Source organism: Stylophora pistillata, chromosome 8 (assembly GCF_964205215.1).
Source record: "Stylophora pistillata chromosome 8, jaStyPist1.2, whole genome shotgun sequence".
Classification (NCBI taxonomy): Eukaryota; Metazoa; Cnidaria; class Anthozoa; order Scleractinia; family Pocilloporidae; genus Stylophora; species Stylophora pistillata.
This window is the reverse complement of record NC_142526.1, coordinates 3,557,666-3,578,917: the sequence shown is the minus strand read 5'-3', so window position 1 is coordinate 3,578,917 and position 21,252 is coordinate 3,557,666. Positions and strand designations below refer to the sequence as shown.

At 36.4% G+C, this 21,252-nt stretch overlaps 3 protein-coding genes across 7 annotated transcripts; 1 reads left to right on the top strand and 2 right to left on the bottom strand.

The window, feature by feature from the left end:
• The first annotated feature begins 3,702 nt into the window (after window positions 1-3,702).
• LOC111342597 (uncharacterized) lies at window positions 3,703-6,871 on the top strand. The gene is made up of 4 exons (XM_022949694.2): window positions 3,703-4,834; window positions 5,399-5,461; window positions 5,845-5,934; window positions 6,315-6,871. Exons 1-4 carry the CDS (start codon window positions 3,776-3,778, stop codon window positions 6,366-6,368), a joined length of 1,266 nt encoding a protein of 421 aa, XP_022805429.2. The 5' UTR covers window positions 3,703-3,775; the 3' UTR covers window positions 6,369-6,871.
• Window positions 6,872-8,121: 1,250 nt separating this feature from the next.
• Window positions 8,122-21,141, bottom strand: LOC111342607 (uncharacterized). Of its 4 annotated transcripts, XM_088730944.1 has the most exons (7): window positions 18,604-21,141; window positions 18,454-18,513; window positions 18,238-18,327; window positions 16,718-17,926; window positions 9,562-9,621; window positions 9,255-9,386; window positions 8,122-9,008 (listed from the first exon to the last, which is right to left on the bottom strand). In XM_088730944.1, the coding sequence occupies exons 1-4, from the start codon at window positions 19,615-19,617 to the stop codon at window positions 17,873-17,875; spliced, it is 1,218 nt and encodes a 405-aa protein (XP_088587070.1). In that variant the 5' UTR covers window positions 19,618-21,141; the 3' UTR covers window positions 8,122-9,008; window positions 9,255-9,386; window positions 9,562-9,621; window positions 16,718-17,872. The 4 variants fall into 4 exon arrangements, with proteins under 4 accessions (XP_088587070.1, XP_088587071.1, XP_022805439.2 ...); XM_088730945.1 differs by lacking the exons at window positions 16,718-17,926; window positions 18,238-18,327; window positions 18,454-18,513; window positions 18,604-21,141 and adding an exon at window positions 10,980-12,135; XM_022949704.2 differs by lacking the exons at window positions 9,255-9,386; window positions 16,718-17,926; window positions 18,238-18,327; window positions 18,454-18,513; window positions 18,604-21,141 and adding exons at window positions 9,100-9,189; window positions 10,980-12,135.
• LOC111342606 (uncharacterized) lies at window positions 13,029-16,718 on the bottom strand. Of its 2 annotated transcripts, none has more exons than XR_002695967.2 (4): window positions 14,708-16,718; window positions 14,185-14,244; window positions 13,948-14,037; window positions 13,029-13,709 (listed from the first exon to the last, which is right to left on the bottom strand). XR_002695967.2 is itself a non-coding variant. In XM_022949703.2 (4 exons), the coding sequence occupies exons 1-4, from the start codon at window positions 15,618-15,620 to the stop codon at window positions 13,656-13,658; spliced, it is 1,221 nt and encodes a 406-aa protein (XP_022805438.2). In that variant the 5' UTR covers window positions 15,621-16,065; the 3' UTR covers window positions 13,029-13,655. The 2 variants fall into 2 exon arrangements, 1 of the variants encoding a protein (XP_022805438.2); XM_022949703.2 differs by having other exon boundaries at window positions 14,604-16,065.
• Window positions 21,142-21,252: the final 111 nt, after the last annotated feature.

Below are 21,252 nucleotides of genomic sequence, written 5' to 3'. Positions count from 1 at the left end.
CATGATCAAATTCCGGAAGGGACTTTTGTTCTTGTGTAAATACTGATGCAAAATATGCGTTCATATGTTGTGCAATCTCCTGATCCCCAGTAATTTCTACACTTCCATCTTTTAGGAACAATAGGTCGTTAGTTCCTTTTCTTATTGAACGCATGTAGTTCCAAAAAGGCTTGGAATTATTCTCTACCTGCAATTTATCTGCGAGTGCCTCAAGATGTCTCCATTTGGCTGAGTTGCATTTCTTTTTCAAAGAATTGTTCAAAGTACGATAGGCGGCCCAGTGATTTTCATTGTTGGATTTTTTTGCTTTTTTATAAAGGTGTTTCTTTTTCCTGCACAGTTTAATTAAATCCTTCGTAATCCATGGAGCGATGTTTTTTCTTCTATGCCGGTACTTGGCAATACTTTCGTTTACCGCTGCAAAATAAAGATCTTTCCATGCTTCCCAGTTAGCATTTATGTCCTGTTGTTCTATTGTAAAGTACCAGGGTGAATAACTGAACAAAGATCTTAGATGATTCCAGTCTGCCTTGTTGAATGCATAATTTTCTTTAGTTGAGATCCGTTGTTGGTAGGGGCGAGTGTTTACGATTAATGTTATTGAATTATGATCGGATAATGGTTCACCGACTTCCAAGTTATTTATCGGGTCGATGTTAGTCGTTAGTACTAGGTCTAATATGTTGTTTCCACGAGTAGGCTCGTCAACCATTTGATACAAGAAATGGTCTTGAACTATTTCAGACAGGAGGTAGTGATGCTCAGATGATTTAGTAGGATGGTTCGTAGACCAATCAAACTCGCTTAGGTTAAAATCTCCAGTAATGAGAAGATCTGTGGTTGTAATCGAAGAGGCTTCAAGTCACTATTTGGCGGCCTGTAAAATGTTCCAATCGTTAATTTCTTCCCTCCGTCCGTGATTATATCAACAAATAGTTACTCAGAAGGTAGATCTTGGTGTTCTCGTATTGAGGTGATTATGTCTTTCTTCGTCGCGATCAAAACACCACCGCCATGTCTAGCTCCATTGCCGGCGCGGTCTTTCCGGTAGACAGTATAATCGCTACCAATAACTTCCTCACTTGAAATCGAACAGTCTAAATGCGTCTCAGTTAGAACAACGATATCCGCTTGACTATTAGCCAGTTGCAATTGTAATTAGGTAACTTTGTTGACAATGCTCCTGGCGTTTGTGTAGAATACCTTCAACTTCGAAGTGTGATTCTGTCTTCGAGGTCGTGTCATGCCGTTAGGTGCGTAACCGGGATTTATTTCAACATCACCACTGTGTAGGATCTTGAAAACAGCTGGGTTAAAAGCACAGGAGGCATTTGAATAGTATTTAAAACGCCTCGAGAGGAACTTTGAACGCTGGAGGCTCCTAAATTTTCGAAAGTTACCACGTGTAACGACAGCCGTAGCACCAACGTCTACATTTGCACTGAAAAATACTCGTGGCCAAGAAACGATCTTTCCTGATTGTGCACGATGGTAATAATGGTCGAAGAGGCCATTGTGCAAATTGCCCAAAGAGGCCAAGAATATCGCCAAGAAAGCTGTAGTCACGAGAGCACAACCTTCCGCCATAATGTATTCACATGGACTTACTTGCTAGTTCGGCTCTTCAGTACTGATAAAAATTAAAAGTATCATTTCCTTTAATTCTAGTGCGCTTGCATGCTTGTATTGCGTGTTCCAACCACATCCTTATCGAATAGCAGCTTTGGTCTTTTGTTTCCTGTCACGAATCTCTAGTGGTGATTAAAGATTATAATCGGATTATATTCGGTCATATTGATGTCGAACAAGGTAAAGCAGTCAGCGCTAAGGAAATAAGTGTCGTGCACAAGTCTTAGATGACGAACAGTGATGAATGTCTGACAGTTTACGCTTGCGGTCGGATGTACGTATCTAGGGCGTTTATGGGTGTAGCAATAAAACTAGGAAACCTTGTTACATTAGAGAAGAATGATTAGAACAGTTGTGATGTGCGAAAGTATGACTGCAATAAAGTGAAGAAAGCGACACACACAGTCGTAAGTGTTTGTTGAACCAGCGAGCATGGAGGTATTCCTAACGCAGTGGAAAATTCCCCAAAACCTGACCTTTCGCCTTTCTGTCCCCTTTAATGTATCTTGCATAGCAGAGGTCGCGCCAACCACGCAAGTTACTTTTATGGTGAGGACCCTTAAGTTTGTGATAATGCTTTCAAGACATAAGGTAGTACCCAGAATACATAAAGCAGAATTCATCGTGAATTTAAGTAGGAAGGAAACCAGAAGGCTTTTGACAGCGCCGAAAAATGGCACTGAGATTTTTTTTAGATGTTGTGATAAATTTTACTGTAGTATAGTTTACTTAGTTCTTCTTCCTTAGATGATATAACGGTGAATTCCTGCGCGATTCCGTTTATGTGAAGACTAGAGTGTTTAGAAGACGCATGCACTCTGTAGAGATATCGATCTTGTTGAATAGCTCCTTAAGAAACGGAAGGCTAACCTAATTACACCTTAGAAATCAAATTTGTCTTTCAATTTTCTCTCTTTAATATTAGGTTTCTTATTCTGCTCTTGCTGGATCTTGCTTCCCAGTATTTCGAATGAGCCAGATGTTAAAATAATCCCATTGATTTTTAAAGACTTTGAATGTCATATTCGATATAGAAAAAACTGTGAGGTCACCATAGTTAATACCTGTAACTATTGTAAATATTGATTGGAACTTTTCTAAAATTTCAGTTATTTTCAATAGTAAACAGATTGTTGAGTGTTATAATTTGAACGCATTTATTTTACAGAAAAAAATCGCAATAGATGACCGCATTGGAAAATGTAAAACAAAACACCAAAACAAAACAATTTCTCGCAAATTCAGGAAACTTCTCTTCTCCTATTGCTAAGTCCTTTTGATTCATAAATTGAAAGCATTTGTCTTTCTTTGAACACAGCCAACATTTTTCAGTGCATGTCAATATACAAATAATAGCAATATGTTATTAAAACTGGTAGGTTTGATGTGTGATTTAGTTACGCGAGGTCCAATTACTTTTCTTTAACTTACAATACACCAGAAAAAACTTTTCCGAATGACATCCTTTTCCAGCTACTTAGTCTGTTTAGAAAGAGCAAAACGGTCCTAACAGTGGCAGTTCTTTTCAATTACTGCAACTCAAAAAGTCTCCAATAATGCCCCCATCTATTTTTTCCTCCAACCTTTAGTAAACCAAAACTACAAAATATGTCTTTTGTTCCAGCATTGAGCATAATTAGCATGCTTAGAGACCAAAATGATATAAAAAGCATTTACCAATTAAACTGAAATCTTCCCGCTGCGGGTATTGAACGATGAACAGGTAAAAATCGGTTTTCTCCAAGCACGCAGCCAAGGTCATGTAACACGACTTATTAAAATCTAATTGGAGATAAACTTTTGCATGTATTGGGTCTGATTCTTATCATTTGTGTCATTCTTGATCATTCTAATCTATAGCATGTAACGTGTTAATTGTATCAAACTAGGCCAATCTTCTTGATTGTTCTAGCAAATTTATGAAACCCTAAATTAGTGAATGATGAAACTGCGGCAAAAAAAAAAACTAATTAACCGTAGCTTGAGGTACTATAAACAAATAAAAGTATTCTGATGAGAGTTGAAAAGTTTACATGGAATGTTTTCAATTGCATTTTACATGCCATCTGCTTCTACCTTCAAAGAGAGGTTTGTCAAAAACACTTCTATATTCCGTTTTATCTCCTCGACCAGGAAACTCCTCGGAATGACCATGTCCCACTTGCATGAAACCAATTTTCAAGTCCAAGTGTTTTCCGAAGATGGTGCAGAAGTAATTTCGAACGTCGCTTTGGAAAACGGAACCGGGTTTAAAAAATCCAGTGAAGAGGACCACGAGAACAACAATCAAGAGCAACGCCGCAGAGAGTTGTCTCCCATCTTTCTCCCAGTTTTAAGGTTCATGAAAATAGGCGGGCAGTGCTATGGAGACCTTTCGCTCAATGAATCAGTGCTTCATAGATGCATCTTTTCTCGTGTTTACTGTGCAGCGGTGGTGCTGGGGCAATGGTTTGTAGCTATGCAGGCTGTCACGAGTCTTTTCTGTGAAGGGTTTGCACATCTGACCACATTTTACTTCTTGTTGATCTTGAGCATTTGGTATGTGCAATCCGCAGTGGTAACAACAACATGTCTTTTCATTTTTCCCAAAAAGCCGAGAAGACCATCTCGCTTTACGAAATTTGTCAATAACTTGCTCGCGCAATCATCAATCTTAAGAATATCAAAGAGGTCTAGATTAGGTTTCCTTTTGGTTCTTGCATGTGTCTTTTGTACCTGTAATGCTGTATGCCTTGGTTTTGTTGACCTATATGCACGTAGTTCGGTGACCCGTTCTTGTCCCTGGAACGGAGTATTTGTATATCGTATAATCCACTATATTTATTGGGCCTTCAACGCCTTTTCGTGGGTTTTCCCATTCTTGTTGTTTTATGTCGCATGTGAGATTTTGGTCAACCTGTTTGCCACTTTAGAAAAGAAAATTTCCGCAGAATGCCAAAATGAATTAAGTATTGCGACTTTGAGAAAGGAACATTTACGACTTTGTGAAACAGTCTCTCTGGCAGACAGAGTCTTCTCCCCAATCCTTTTGACGACAGTTGCCATGGATATTCCTTTGCTATGCATTAATTTTCATCAGGGGGTTAAATCGCACTCTTTAACTAAAGAAGACATCACATTTGTGATAAGTGTTCTGTATTGGTGGATTGGCACAGCAACAAAGTTGACCTTAATTATGGTTTGTGGCGTTAGAGTTAACCAGAAGGTAACATTTAATACTGCTTATTTCAGTTCCACTGTTTCTCATTGTTCTTTGTCTCTCTTAAATATTCTCATAATTTACCTGTTTTTGTTTGAAGTTTCTTTAGTTCAGAGTGCCTGTTGTTCTAGAATTGTTCATAGCAGTTCTCTCTGTATCGTCCTCTGTCTCCTGTTCATTGCCTTCTACTGTAACAAAAAGGAATACGATCCAAATAATTAATATCTTCACCTTAAACCTAATAACATTTTCTGCATTAATCTTTTCCTTGTATAGCTATTAAAGGTCTAGGCAAAGGATGAAGGCATATTCACTATTTACCCCTCCTATGGGTATCGAAGAGTCTAGAGAAGAGGCGGTGACGATACAGTGTTAGATCATTAGTAGTATTTATTATTGTGCATGTGCATATGTTTGGGGCTTACATATATATGCAATCGCAGGTCCTAGTTTAACAGTTTTTCATCTTGCAATCGGTCAGCAAGTTAAAGAACTAAATGTAGTATTTTTAACATATTCTCGTCGTTAGAGACTCTTTTATTTAAAGACTGTGTTGTTATGTCAATATAGATTCATGGCTTTTACAACACTTTGCAATTTTCCAACGTCTCGGAACCCAACGAACATTTCGAGGTACGTTCTTATGTGAATCTATCTCTACAGTCCGTGAAGGGAGCACCCTTGTGTTAAGGATATCACAAAAGCAACCGAGGTAATAGCTGAAAATCAATATTTCATTTAAAAAGGAACAGGTCATGATAAAACAAGCTGGTAAAACGAAATAACTTTACTGGTGAGACAGGATTGATGCGACAAAATCAGAAAGTAAAATTCCCTATTCTGAAGAAAATGCCAGGTGCGTGGGCCTTCTATTCAGAGTTCTTAAACAAAAAATGGGGGGGGGGGGGGCAAGAGAGAGGGGATGGGGAGAGCACTTTCGAACGTAAGAGTATACCTTCTAAATGTACTGAATTCTAGATGTGCTTTCTCGTATTTCCATCTTAAATAAATATCAGCTGCTGCATTTTCTGATGCACCTTCGTGGGGACTCAATTGGAATGTCCATAGGGGGTTTGGCAGTGATATCAAAGTCTCTCGCACTATCGGTAAGTGAACTAACGACAACCTATATATACCACGCAAGATAGATTTAAGGATTCTAAATTCTAAACTCTAGATTAAAGCTTCTAAGAGTTGTGAACTCAGTATTTTACCTTTAAATACTAATAAGCTACGATAACAAGAAAAGGATTCCCATTCGGGCAAACACTGTAAATCAGATATTTACATCTCCATCGTATGTTCTTAGTCAAGTGACGTAAGAACCCCAGACATAAGATTTACATCAAGAAATTAAGATTTACATTAATATCATAATGCTTCCGAACTTCGGAAGGATTCGTTAGTAGAAATGCTCATGTCGATTAACTGATTCTCGATACTTAATAGTTTTCCTTTCTTCTTTTTCTTTTTCATTTTTCTACAGCTTGTGGGTGTAATCATCTCATATATTGCCGTGTTAGTTACTCTGCCAAGTTGAAATGATGGGCCAAGGAAAATAAATAGCGCAAGAAGTACAGAAGAATTGTAGTTTCTCAGAGTATTGAGGATAATTCTAATAATTATTTTATTAATTATTACGTAATTATGAAACCAAGCTTCACTAGTTGTTTTAATTTGTTGTCGCTATCAATAGTTGCAAAATCGAGAATCGCGCAAGGAGCCAGATAACGACGCCTTCTTTTCTTATAGACGAAGGGAGAAAATCTACGGAATACAAAGTTATGAAGGAAAGTAAGACAAGTACAGAAACGATTCAGAGCGATAATTGAAACGAAAGTGGAAGAAAATGGTTAAAACAGAGATAAACTCGTGTCATACCAAAAACAAAACTGAAGCAGTATCACATATCGCGATTAAAACTAACCAAAACTAATGAAAACTAACCAAAAAAGTAAAAGTATCTATACAGAATAGATTGACAAAACTGGCATGGTGATTTAAGAGCCAGCATAAACTGTAAATAAATGTGATCTAAACCTACATATGCTGCTCTGTTGGGAAGAACTGAAAGATTGCTCGAAGACGAGGGTAGTCATGAGCCATTTGACCTTTAACTACAGACCTACACTTTGCGTTTCTTTGAAATCAAATCAGATGCGGCAAAATCAGGCTAATTTGCTCGTTAGAATCGGAATCGAAACTAAATTTCCCTTCACTCAAGAAATCAAAAGGTGTGTTTTTAAAGGTATATGAAAGATAAATATCCTTAAAAGATACAGTTTATTTACAATTATGACCAAAGGAAAAGACGCAAAATTAAACAGCATTCAGAAAATGCAGATACAACATTTACAAAAATTATCGGTTCTGGCGCCATATGATCGGCCATCCTAATTTTCCTTTTTTCCACGAAAAAGGAAGCGGAAATGACTCTTTCTACTTCTTTTTAGCCCAGAACCTTCACCATAATTGCTGAATTTGATTTATTAAATAAAAGTGAATTTAGTTGTTTCAAACGGTCATTGTGCCCGAAATGGGACATTTGCTTACTTTTCATGTTTATTGCTTTGTATAAATCGCTAACCATCATTCGATTTGGTATCCTTTAGTGACTTCGTCTACCTCATTCGCGCTAAGAATCCTTTTTTTATTTTCTATTTTCCGCATTTGGTTCCGTTTCATGAAAGCAAAATGGAGTTCATTTAAGATAGCCATGTAGCCGAGCTAGTTGATGTCATATTATCACATTCTACAAGAGATTGCTCTCCGCTTTATACTTTATAGTGATGACTCGAAAGTGTTGGTCACCCAAAGAGTTTTTCATACAATGACTATTGTTATCACTTGCATATTTTTTGCTGCAGTTACTATTGTTATGGTTTATACTAATCTGTATGTATTTTCCGAAACGCAGCACCAAAAGAAACGAATCAACACCTATTAAATATCGCAAGAAGAGGTTAAAAAAATCAAGAAAGACAGGAGGGCAGCAAACGCGGATTCCATTGTCTTGGTTGCGATAATACTAAGTTATTTGTCTTCGATGTTGGGTGCGATTGGTACATTGGTAAGATCGTCATGAAACTCCAAAGGCGATTTCAAAGCAAATAGTGTCATAGTTGTCGTTGTTAGCTGGCGAAGTGGTAGTGTTTTTGGGTTCTCTTTCCAACCGTATCATTTACAGCTGGCGATTTAAGAAGCTACGTCGGGCGTTTTGCGAGATTTTACGTCTTGAACAGACCTAGGTACTAATAATGCAACTTATCTCCCCATTAAATCATCTCACTGAATCGCAAATGTAAACTCCGTTTTTAATCTAATTGTTTGAACGTGTGGAATAAGGAATGTAGCAAGAAACAAAGTTTGTAACCGTTGAAGTAAATCGCATCTGCTTAGGAAAGCTTGTTTATCCAAATGCACTGTACAATAATGGTGGTTTGAAACATCGTTCATGCAAATATAAGCAATGTCAATTATAAGCCGCTTGGAATCGATATAATAGCTGTCTCCAACCCCTAACGTTGTCAAAGTGCCACATATCTTGCGTCGATCATTTTCTAATTTAAATGATTCTGCAGTGAACTAGAACAATTAAGAGCCTAGTGGATTTTCCAGCCTCATAGTGAGTATTTTTTTCTTTTTAAAACAACAACTTTATTCACCCTTATGCTTGAAAAGATTAAGTTACGTTCAAGATACGTTGGAACCTGTTTTGTTTAGCTAAGAGAGGCAGGCTCCAATATGAAAAAGTCGACTAAATTTTAACAGTGAAAGAATAAGCTGAATCTGCTTTTAAATTAAGTGGTAATAACACGATCTCGACCAATAAGTTGCCTTTAAAGATTTCGCTAACTCGAAGAGTTATTGCTTTTCCAATCTAAAAATTTAAATCGACCTTAAAAGATTATAGAACCTACTCTCAAAAGAAATTGATTAGCGCGATTTTCTTTTAACAAACCCAAACTTCAAAATATCTAATTTATTTAATGCAGGTGTTAAATGTGTGACTCAACAGTCAACAATAAGGTGTGCCCTCTTCTCCTTGGCCCCTGAGTGTATCATTGTGGCATTAAGAATTCTTTTTTATTTTTCCGATGCTTGAAATCTTTTTCCAAGGTTGTATTTACTTTGGTATAGACAGCAAAACGGTGAAGTAAGAGATGATCACTCCGGCAATCTAAAAAGAGACAATAAATTGGTGTAAACATGAAAATATATTTAAACCAAAACTATGGAAGGTATTGAAAACTGCGTCCAAATGGACCTACCGTCAGAGACAAGGACTTTCTAATGACCACAAGACCACCGATTGAAATACCCTTTGGATCTCCTTGGAGGTCAAGCATGAAAATCACCAACTAAAAATTGAAAAAACAAAATAATAAAGAAAGCCTAATGAACAATAAATTTCAGTTTTACTCACACAGAAGATATCGACGAACACGGAGATAGAAGTAGAATTCTCCTTTCCTCTTGTTAAGAAAGCTCTCTTGAGTGAGAAATATTGGACCAGGCTATCTGTTCCTGGAGGTCCCACTTAATTATCGTGACCATTCTAGCAAATTATGGATATACGTCGTAACAAATTAAAAAAAAAGTGTATCAGTTCTTTGTCAAACTACGTTTGAAGCTATCATGATTTCGATTTGCATGATGGCCGGACTAAATGGTTTTTCAAGAAGAAAATTATTCATTGTGGTAACTTTCTCGTAAATGGAATATAGAGTTACCTTTCCTTCGTCCTCCTTTGCAATAGGAGTGGTTCTGAAAATCTTTTGAAAACTGTGAATCTGCAACATGAGAGTAAGAAATTGAATTGCATTGCAAAGTGAACTGGTGGATGAGCAAATACAAATTAATGAGATTGATAAACGTTTGTAACTGGTGCTGCGTAGCTATCAGTAAAGATAAGCAAACTTTTCAAGCTAGACCCATCTTTTGTATTTTATTAAAGTTTATTGAGTGCTCAGGTATGTAAGTGAAAGCATGACTGAGATGGAACTGAAAAGATAAAATTCATCAGCCATTGTCAATGTAAATTTAATTGTCACCGTAACCGTCACCATCGTCCTTGCAGTATTTTATAATATCGACATCGTCATCATCATTATCCCTGTCCTTTCCGTTGTTGCTGTCGTCTTAGTTGTTGTTGTTGTTTTTTTTAACGCGGTTTTTGTTATTCTAATTACTATTCCATCCTTACGCCCAGATTGTTAATATATCTAATTAACTGTTAATTGTTAATATATCTTGTTAACTGAGAAGAAAGTGCTGCCTTTGTAATAATATCTGCATATGGTTAGACCTTCTAGTCTTCTCGAATAGGGACGATAAATGGAGGTCCTGTCTCCTGCAGGGTTGGGATAGGAGACCTTAATTTCCCACACACGAGATAACTGTGTGATGGATGTCCTCCCCGGGGTGGGATGGGTGGGTAAAAATGGGGTTAGGTGTCAATGGCAACGAAAGTTCTGTTCCTTTCTCCTGCCATTCCTTTGGCGAATGAATTAAACTAAACTAAAATAAACTAAACTAAACTACATCATTGTCATTGTAACTGCAGTGATCGTAACCTCACAACACCACGATGATAAAGACGATTTATTCGGTACGAATGATTTTGACGGTATTTGGGTTGAAACTTAAAACAATAAATGAATACGAAGTTACAACAATTGACTAGTAAAAGTGACAGGAAAGAAATACACTGAACCACTGAACAAACTCGAAATGACAATACTTACATTGTTACGATTTCTACGAAACTGCTGGACGAAAATAAACTGCCCAAAGGCGAAATAAGGATAAACTGGAGTAACTGCTTATAGCGAACTACTGTATGACTAACGGAAGACTAAACTCTGAACTGAGAAAAACTAATTTATATATGCGAAAACGAATAGCTAACTTAAAGTGCAATTAACGCCTATATTACCAAAGAAACCAATTAACGAAGATACGTGACATAGAAACAACAGAAGCTAACTAACCAATGGAAAAAAATCTAACGAACGACGAGAAACAGCGACAACACAAGGAGACACCCTAATGATTGATTGAATGAGTAAAATGAAAAAAAAATAACATTCAGCGCGCTAAGACCCTACAGTCATCATCATCATCATCATCATCATCATCATCCTTATACCTTTTCGTTTACTTTGGATCCGAATAGCAAGATAATTGTCATGAGACAAGTTGAAACAATAAGCCAAAACAGATTATTTCCCATCATCAGGGTCTTGTTTTCTGCATTTTCCTGGAGTAGATAAACAATCAAGTACGAATTGAAGCAGATCAAGGGGATGTACAAGCTCACCATTCCAAGGAGAAAAGGCGAAAACATCTCATCGGCCAGTTCCACCACTTCGCACAATTTTTGATGCCCTATCTGGAGAGGCCTTATATCCAGTTTTGCAAAATGCAATAGCTGTTGTGACATTTTCTTGGCCAAGTCATCAAACAGCTCCACAATTATGAGACAGGTATTACAGAAAAAGAGAATTGGAAGCAACCACACACCAACACCAATTACAAGAAAAATTTGGGAGACTATCGCAAAGACGGGTGATTCATTGAAAGGCTTGAAACTGGCAAGATTTATATCCAGTTTGAAATATGTTATCAAGGCACCTACATTGGCACCGATCATCACGGCAAAAAAGACAATTATGCCTTGACGTGACTTACTTTTCGCCTTTTTTAAACTTGCATTACCTTTGATGTGGACCATACTGTGAACAAATCTCCGAAATCGAGAATCTCGTGTGGTTTTCAAACTTGACACCATCAAGAAAATGATTTCACTCAGTGCAACAAGAAGGCACCAAGCGCTAAACAATAATTTAATAAAGATATTCTTGGGGTCTAAAAAACAACCAAGAAGAGCTAAAATGAAATTATACAGCAAACCAGTAGCCACAAGACCACAGTGCAAGAGTGAAAGACATTCCCTCATAAGGAAGCGACCAGAGTTACTTGTGAAAGACTTCTGATTGGTATCGCCATAATATACTCCAAACAACCTCATCAGCTTAAGCACTGGGCTGTATATTTCATCAATTGCTTTAAACAGGTGTTCATTCACACTTTCTGACTCGGTAGATAAACTGGCCGTCTCTGAAACCTCACTCATCGTAGTTACTCGCTCGGAAGTGGAAATCATGTTATCTGGGAGCGTAGGTGTCACTCTAGCAGGCATCATTATCACAAAAGCGATCTAGCCACGAGGACAACTTTTATGATACCACGTTGTTAACGATAGTTCGTTCAGTGTACCCAGCTTTCCTTCAGCTCTGTTATAACCTATGAAGCTAAGGACCTCCCTATTCATATTCATATATGGAATTATTCTCCTGGGGTGTCATAATATTTACCTACTAGTCCATGGGATGTTTGATCATGCAAACAGAATTTTAATTAAGAAAAATCAATTACATTCAAAATTTAAATGGATTAATAGTTGGAAAGTCAAATTTTAATCATGTTTACAAAAAATTGAAGAAGGCATGACAAGGTTCAACTGGGTAGCCTGAGAAATTCTCAGATGATGAACTTCCAAATCTGATTGACCTCAGCAGTGAACAATGGAAACATAGCGTGTTTCCTTTACTACTTTCCTTTGTTTTTATCTTCTTTTGTCAACCTATGATCAGGTTCGGCAGATTTTAGCTGCATACCTCTCTTTTTTTCAATTACATGAAATGCATAGCATATGGCATTATGCACATATGACATACGCGCATATGTATCAGTACTGGTTCAATTTCGAGTGAAGGGATAGTCTTGACGGAAAGCACAGAATTTCAACATTGTTATCAAATATTTGCAACTCTCTTTGTGAAGCATCACGGTCGATAGTTTCCCCTTACATAGGCAGTGGTACCTTTTTAAGATAGACGCTCTTTGCTAGCAGCCCTGATCGAAAAAGGAGTTCAAATCTAGATCTCCTCAAAAAAAGGCAATTTCGAAACCCGCAGTGTTTCAATAAGAGCTCTGCAGGATTCGTGAATGTTGTAGACTGAAGAGAACAAAGTATGCTTGAGAAATTATCCCATGCACTCACACTGGACTTAATGCAAACTAGTCTATCAGTCCGCGATCGACCAGGCGAGCTAAATCTATTTAGTAAAAAAATTCACAAATTAAAATAAAGTATGCAACTCGTGTAAGACATTGCGTGAAATTGTGTATTCGATTTTCAGGTTTTTATAATTTTTTTATTCGATTTTCAGGTTTTTATAATTTGGTAACTTAATTGTAAAACCCCAAGCCAGAAGTGAGAGGGGAAAGCAAAACATTAGTAAAATTTCTTCAACAGAGTTCATCTTCACAGCTGTTTTACATTACCTTTAAGAATGTGAGTTGAACCTAGGCCAAACAGCCATGCCTTGATTAATGCTCGATATAAGCTTAGGTATCTTACAGTTATTTTACTTTTCAATGATAATGTTACATTTGTAGCTCTATAGCAAAAATTCTACGAGCCATAAGTACAGTAGCTTTGTTAAGCGACATTTTTAGTTATATTGTAATACGTGTCCCTGGCATTTGGACGAAGCAGCGAACAGAATACCAACAAGAGTTTCCAATCAAATCCAGGTGAGTAGGATCACTCTGATTATTTGAGTTATCTAACTTTATCTAACGTTACTTATGTTTTCTTCAGGCGGTTTTTTTTTTGTGCTTCATTTTTCAGAAGGGCAAGTTGAAATCGTCTTTCATAAAATAACATTTCACTGGCTCTATCGACGCCAGCGCGGGATTGTTTTTGTTAGATTCTGTTCCATCCCTTTCTGAAGAGAACTATCTTCAATCCTGATGATTATCTTGGCAACGATAGCAGCACTGTGAAGTAAGAGATGATCAATCCAACAATCTGAAAAGATACATACACCATATTCGATGGTTTGATATAAAATAGTTAATAGAGGGGACCTTTTCCTGTCCCCTCTATTAACTATGGATATAAGAAACATGCACATATTTTTCGAGTTGCGTCGTATTCTTCCTAGCTCCGTATGTGCGAGATGTAAACGGACGCCATATGTTCGAAAAAGCAAGGTGTTATACTAACAGATACATAGACAGTTTGACGATGAAAATCAGGGATTTACCGTTAAGGAGAGTGATTTGGTGATGACCACACAACCTCCGAGGGAAAGACCTTTTGGCTCATCTTGAAGATCCAATACAAATAACAGCAACTAAAAAAAAAAGAAATGATAAAATTATAACTTTTAAAAGGAGATGTCAATACAACAAAGTGGAAAACATTTGAAAGGCAGGGATTAAAAACAATGGAGAAATTATTATTATTTCAGTGGAAAATTGTATCTCAAAACGGAATTTACCTTCCCTTCGTCCTCTTTTGAAACAGGAAAGGTCTGCAAAATCGCTTTGAAACTGTTGATCTGGGAAAGAAACCATAACTGCTTTGAGACAAGACAGCGATTATCTTCAATTTCGACATCAGATCTAAGCGATTCTTTGGAGAGACTTTCGATACCTGTCTTGAATTTAATCTTTTGTTAGGCTCAGACACTTTCAATGCCTGATCTAGTCGATCTTAAGGGTATTAGTGGAATACGCCACTACCCCAGAACGTTTGGCAAGGACAGGTCAAAATGTCAAAATTGATAAAAAGGTGACCCGATGATTTATCCAAACTTAATACCAACTAAACAACTCGGTTAACTGTACAAATTGAATTTAGTGGCTAGCTGCTGAGTTCTGAAAATCATATCTACTCTAAATTAGCCCTATGCCTTACCTTTTCAGAAATGCTGGAGCCAAATGACATAATTATTGATAAAAAAAAAATTGAAACCAGTAGCCAGAAGATATTTGACGCCAGAAATTCATATTTGTCCTCACCATGTGGTAAGCTTATTATCTTGAACAAATTAAGAATCATCAATGGGATGTACAGACCAACCATCTCGAGAAGAAGAGGTGAAAGCGCCTTGTCAGCAGATGCGACTACTCCACATAGCTTATGGTGCTCTATCTTGAATGCCTCGAAACCCAGCGAGACGGTAGATGTGCCTGAGGACATTCTCCTATGCAAATCATCAAACAATTCCTTTAGTATTTCGCATGTGATATGATGAAGCAGAACTGGTAAAATCCACAAAGAACTTCCAATAAAGAGAAAAGTTACTGAGAAATTGTTCAGGCCCGGCCAAACATTCCAAGGCTTGTGATATGCTAGTTTCATGTTCAAATGAAAATTAGTGGCGAAGACACCGATTCCAAATGTAATAAAAAGGATCCAAAATGCAACAATTCCTTTTCTTGATTTTTTCTTCAGTTTTTCTAAATCTACTCTGATGTCTAAAGCGCTTAAGTGAAGAACGAAATTTTCAAATCGAGAGTGGCCTGTATCTGAAAAAGATACACATAACACAAAAAGGCAAACCATGCCACTGAGTGCAATTAAAAGGCACCAAACACAAAACATCATGAAGACGAAAGGGTTTTTTCCAAAGAAGATGTCAGTAAAGGCCATCACAAAATTAAACCAGTGACCAGCGAGCACTACAACACAATAGAGCAATGTAAAAATGTTCCTTTTCCTGCCATTCTTCGCTGCACCCGCACTGGACAAATGCGTTAGGGATACATCTCGAAAGTAGCAACCAAACCATTTCATTGCTTTTAGCACGGGGCTGTATATTTCTCCGATTTTTCTGAGGAGCTGTTCGTCAATATCTTTGTACTCCTGGCTTGACGCATCTTCTCTTGAAGTTTGATCATTTATTGGCTGTATTTGAATCAAAGATGGCATTTTGTGATTTCTTTCTTTCCTAAAATCCCGTAAAAAAAATCTTCCTTCGTAGATCAAGGCAGCTGACAAAAATTCGAAACTTGAACGTAATTACTCCTACTTCGATTTAAATATTAATTGGTTTTTTTCGCTTAATCACTATCACTCCGTACTTTAATATTTACTCTTGGAGATAATAAAGTTAGAGGTCGAAAGAACAATAAAACAATTATTGAGAAAGTAAACTTCCCCGGGGGCCTGCGAATATAATATAATAGAAACAAAGAAAAGCAAAATATGTCATAAAAAAGAAAGCAAGGTATTATTCGGGTTGAGTTTCTTTAAACCAGCTGGGGTAATTATTTGAAAATGAGGCAAGATCTCAGTTCATGTTGATGTTATTATAGTTCGGATCCCTTTCTTTGCACTGTTTTTCCCATTTCTCCTCTACATTTGAAGTGGTCTAATTGCATTTTCTAACATTTCAGCCTTGAATTGTAAAACATAAGACCTTTTTTAATGCGGCCTTTAATTGTTATCCTGGCAGCGGTTATGTCTTTGATGTTGATAGTGTTCCAGTTACTTAACTTCTTTTAATAATTAAAAGCGTCACGTATTTTCAAAATTGCTGCGGTTCTATTTTTCTCTCTTAAATGATAAATAGGCAAAATTTTCCTCGTGGCTGCTTTAAAATTTATTATTCTCTTAATTCTACAGACACTAAAATTTTAGCTTTCTGTCGCACAAGTGACCTCTCTATACTTACGGTTGAAAACAGTATGCGTCAAAAAACAGAACAAAACAAAACACACAAAAAAAAGCAAAACATTTCAGCGGTTTGAAAAAAAATACTGACGAAAAATCCCAGCACCAAGCAATGGTTATTCCATGGAAAATAGTGCTCTTGCTCAAATCTTCGAATAGCTCTTGATATTCACTCTTGCATAAATAGAGAAACCTTAGGTTTTTTTAATATTTTCTGCAAGATTGTAATAGTGTTTATATTCCTCATGCCACACGCTGTCTTTTTTTTTAAATTTTCTTGCTAATGAATGATTAATACATGTCAGATGCAAACTGTGTTATGGAGTAAATTATTACTAACAGTTATGATTAACCTGAGCTTGCAAAGTGCTCCTCGCGAGACATTGTCTTCCTGTATTTATATTCGATGTAGTTCTTATATTTACTTCAGAATTAAAATCCACCTTAAAGACAAACAAAGAAATATAAATTTTTAATAATAATTTTTTTTTTTTTAATTCAACTTTCGTTTTTAAATATATTTTTTTCATTTTTCTTTCGTTTTTAAACTACAAAGTATTCCATATGAACCAAACTTGTTTTTCATACTTTTCATAAGTGCGAGAACGGCCATCGATTAGAAATTTGCACCTTTCTTCCAGAAATGCAAACCACCCACACACGAAGGAGTGTTTTTTAACATGCTAGTAGTTCGGTCCTTAATCGCATGTTTATGAATTACATTTATGCAATGAAAACCTGTCATAAATAATTCTTAACCCACTTGAACTTTATGGACATTACTTTGAACATGCACAAAGAGTTTTCTTAAAAAAATCCATAATCTAAGGAATCTGAAGAGTCTTTATGCTGAGGTGAAACGCCTGTTCACAAATACTAGTTGAAACTTACCCAAACCGACTGGTTAGGTAAGAAAATTGATATGAAATCAAAAGATTTGGTGATCACTAACTTGTTCGCCAGTAATGACGAGGCTCTTACTCTTTAACTAGACGTTTCGATTAATTTGTCGTTGAAACTTACCCAAACATTGGAGTACCGACTGGTTAGGTAAGAAAATTGATAAGAAATCAAGAGATTTGGTGATCACCAACTTGTTCGCTAGTAATGACGAAGTTCTTAGTATTTAACTAGACGTTTCGATTCATTTGTCGTTAACATAGAACGATCAATTAAAAATGTGGGTCCCTAAAAGGTAAAAGGGAATCAGATATTGTTACTGGCCAAAGCACGCGTCACAATTGATGTACATCTTTTTTTGCCATTTCTATATGGGTAAACATTTTTTTAGATTATGTTTTAACAAAATCTATATTTAACTCGAAAAGATATCAAGAAGCGAAGGGTGCAAATATAAATTGATTATTATAAAATTAAAAACAAGCTGTTTCATTATGGGAGAAAAAAAGAACACATCCTATATTTAAAATTACGCAATAGATTTAGAAATTAAATTCTGTTTCTCAGGGTGTACTTTTACAGCTCCCAATCCGAGTAAGTAATTGATGTTAACGCGGCAAAGACAACATTACAGCAAAGTAAGAGACAGTGACTCCAACAATCTGAAAATAAAAAGAACATACCAGCGTTAAATCGAAGAAAAAACTAAGTGTTACGTGTTGCTAAAACTTATAAAGTCGTAGGGGAAACTAAGGCCGTTGGGCTCTCAGACTGGGGAGCTTAACGTGAGGTATATCGAGGGCTATTAATACAAATTAAAGTCTTTCAAAATTCTTATTGATATTTTCTCTTGCTTTGAAATGATAAAATCGTTATTTTTTTCTTTTCCCTTACTTTCTCAGAAATGACATTGCTATTAGACAAAATTTTTAATTGAAAAAATGAAATTGGGCATGATTAATCAAATTCTTACCGTCAATGATGTTGACTTTGTAATAACAACCAAGCCTCCGATAGATAAACCTTTTGGCTCTCCATAAAGGTCAAATAAAAGCATCAACACCTGAAATAGATTATGCACAAACTGGTAGGTAATTGAAGAGGTTACGAAAAACAAGACAAAAAAAGATTAACCAGAAATAACGATCTCCTGATGTAGCATCAAGATAAAGAAGAAGGGAAAAATCACCTTTCCTTCTTCTGATGCCGAGATGGGTAGTGTTTGCAAAGTCTTTTGAAAAGTGTGAATCTGAAAAAGAAAATCCAAAATTTATCAAGAGAGCAAAAGTGTGAGGTGACTCAGTCCCCAACTAACCAATGATCTGTGAGAGAGGCTTACCTTTTCGCTCACTTTGGATCCAAAGAAGAGAGCAATTGCCAAGATAGTCGTTGCAACAAGACACCAGTTAAGATTCATGACAAGGGTTAATGGATCCGTGCCTTCTATTAGGATAAAGGTGTTGTAGAAACTGATACACAATAGTGGAATGAAAATGGCTATGATTCCAAAGAGGGTTGGAGCGAGCATCTTGTCAGCAAGCTCCACTACTTCAGATAATTTATGATATTCCATCTTTAAAGACAGAAAGTCTATAGGTAGCGGAGGTAATGATGACATTCTCTGATAAAAGTCATCAAAACATTTTACTAAGATTATACAAGTGAGACAGAAGAAAAATGTCGAAAGCAACCACACTGCACAGCCAGTTAACGAAGAAAAGAAAGCAAATACTCTAAAACCAGACCATGTACTCCAAGGCTCACAACAAGAGATACTGATACCCAATATCTCACTACAAACAAACGTGAAAAAAATGGTAAACAAAGATAAAAAGCAGGTTATGAAAAGGGCTTTTCTTGACTCTTTCTTCACAAAATTTAAGTTGGTTGATTTTACGTTTGTGAGCAAACAGCGAAGAAACCTTTCAAATCGGGATTTTTTTGTTCTAGTTAACGGCAGAAGAACTAGCGACGTGATCCCACAGATTAACATTAAAAGGTGGCCTACGGCATACATAAGAAATGTGTAAGCTAATCCTGAATTAAAAATCACAGAAGCAGACGTGACGACATTAAAACAGATAAAAGACATCATCAAACCACAATACATCCGCGAAAAGATATGCTTTCCAGTTGGCATGTTTTCCAATTGTCTCAAGTTTGTCTGTCCGTAATAAGATCCGAAAATCTTCATTAGCCTCAGCACCGGACTGTACATGTCGTTCAATGCCTTCAAAATCTGCTCGTTGTCACTTGCCTCCTCGGGTAACGGAACAACTAACGAAGTTGTGCTTTTTGAACGAGAATGAACTTGCTTGGAGGCCTCATTGAGGGGCAGCTCTTGGGAAGCCATGGTTTTGTAACTGAAGAGCCTTTACAGATGAGTTTCCTTCGGTCTGTTACTGGCTACGATTTGAGGCAGTCATTCTAATGACTTCGAAATTATTTCAGGGCATCTAAATGTTTTACATTACAAAAGAATTTTTTTGCTAATCCCTATGTCTCTAGATGACTTTGTTTGCATAGTGGGACTAAGTTAACTCTGTACAATAATAAACACCATAGAGGGACAAATTACTTTGCCTCGTTCCTGTATTGTAAATGAAATTTAAAAGTTGCTCAGAATGAGCAAGCTCTCCCCATTTTGATAATGAGCTTTTGAAATCTTCTCCGCTTTTGGTTGGCTTTCATTTTTCTAAAGAGAGTGCATAATGAAAAATTCAGGTGAATTGGATGTCTCCGTTAACCTTTGAGGAAAATCCATTCTAGATCCCACCAATGCAGAACTGATGCAATTTTGATCTAGTTTCTTTTTATCTCTTGTTTTCGTTCTGATTTTATGGCTATTTATTTGGGAAAGTACATCCTTTGTTAATTTTTCTTTTCTACTGAAATTCAAATGAATGGATTAATAGTGTTGCTGAGCATTGAATTCTTATTTACAGGATGATAACTTTTATGTCACGATTGAATTATATTTGCAGAATTTTAAAGAAAATTACATGGAAATGCTTAACAACTAGAAACATTATTTTTGCTGAGACAAATAAAAGTAAGTGATATGCCCCTATCAGTGTGGAACTGTTAGAATGCCCCACTCATGTACTCCTGAATTGAAAATGCTGAGTAATGAAGAACTTTTAAATGCACAGGAGAATCTTACAAATGGTTTTGACCTCCAGTACAGTTGCTCCAGTAATTATGGATTGCGTCATATCTCGCTATAGTCACCTCGCAAGAGCGCTGCATTTCAAAATGGGTGTTTCGAAGAAGTGATGAATGCAATAAAATAAAATTCAGTTTTGAAGAGCACATGCTAGAAGCCCCTAAGTTTGGAGTACCATCTTTCAAAAGGTAGATATGGAGCTTTTCGCTGATTGAATTTAACGAAGCCATCAAATTTAGTGGAAACTAGAGGTGATCAAAACAATTGAAACACCAAAACGAATATTTACAACACAATTCGAAAGCCCCAAAGCAATTACATACAAACAATTATTATGGGACCGAGGCTGGATGATAAAAAGAAAAGAAAAAACAAACAAACAAAAAAAAACACCAGTACTTTGGAAACTTGTGAAAAAGAAGTGAAACTAAACGATAAATCTCCCCTTAATCTTTGCTTTCCTCTTAATTTTCATTGCATCTCTGTACGAATATTAAAGCAGGGAGCGAGAACAGTAAGATGTTATGTTAGGAGATAAACTACTTATGAGCAAATTCATCTTGAGCAAGGTTTAAATATAGTATGTACTAGTTATTTTTGTTTAAAGCCTGTCAAGGTCAATTCAAATTTTTAACACCTCAGAACTGAAGTATAAAAAAAAAAGCGCAAAAACAAATATTCTTTCTTGTTACCGCGAATTGATATCCTTGTGCGGTTCGTCTTTGACGTTAATTTTGTTTAAGTGCGATTATTTCGAACTTTTAATAATTTAGAGCAAAAAGTAATGACATTTACAACTTGTCCTCAAAGTATACTTCTCTC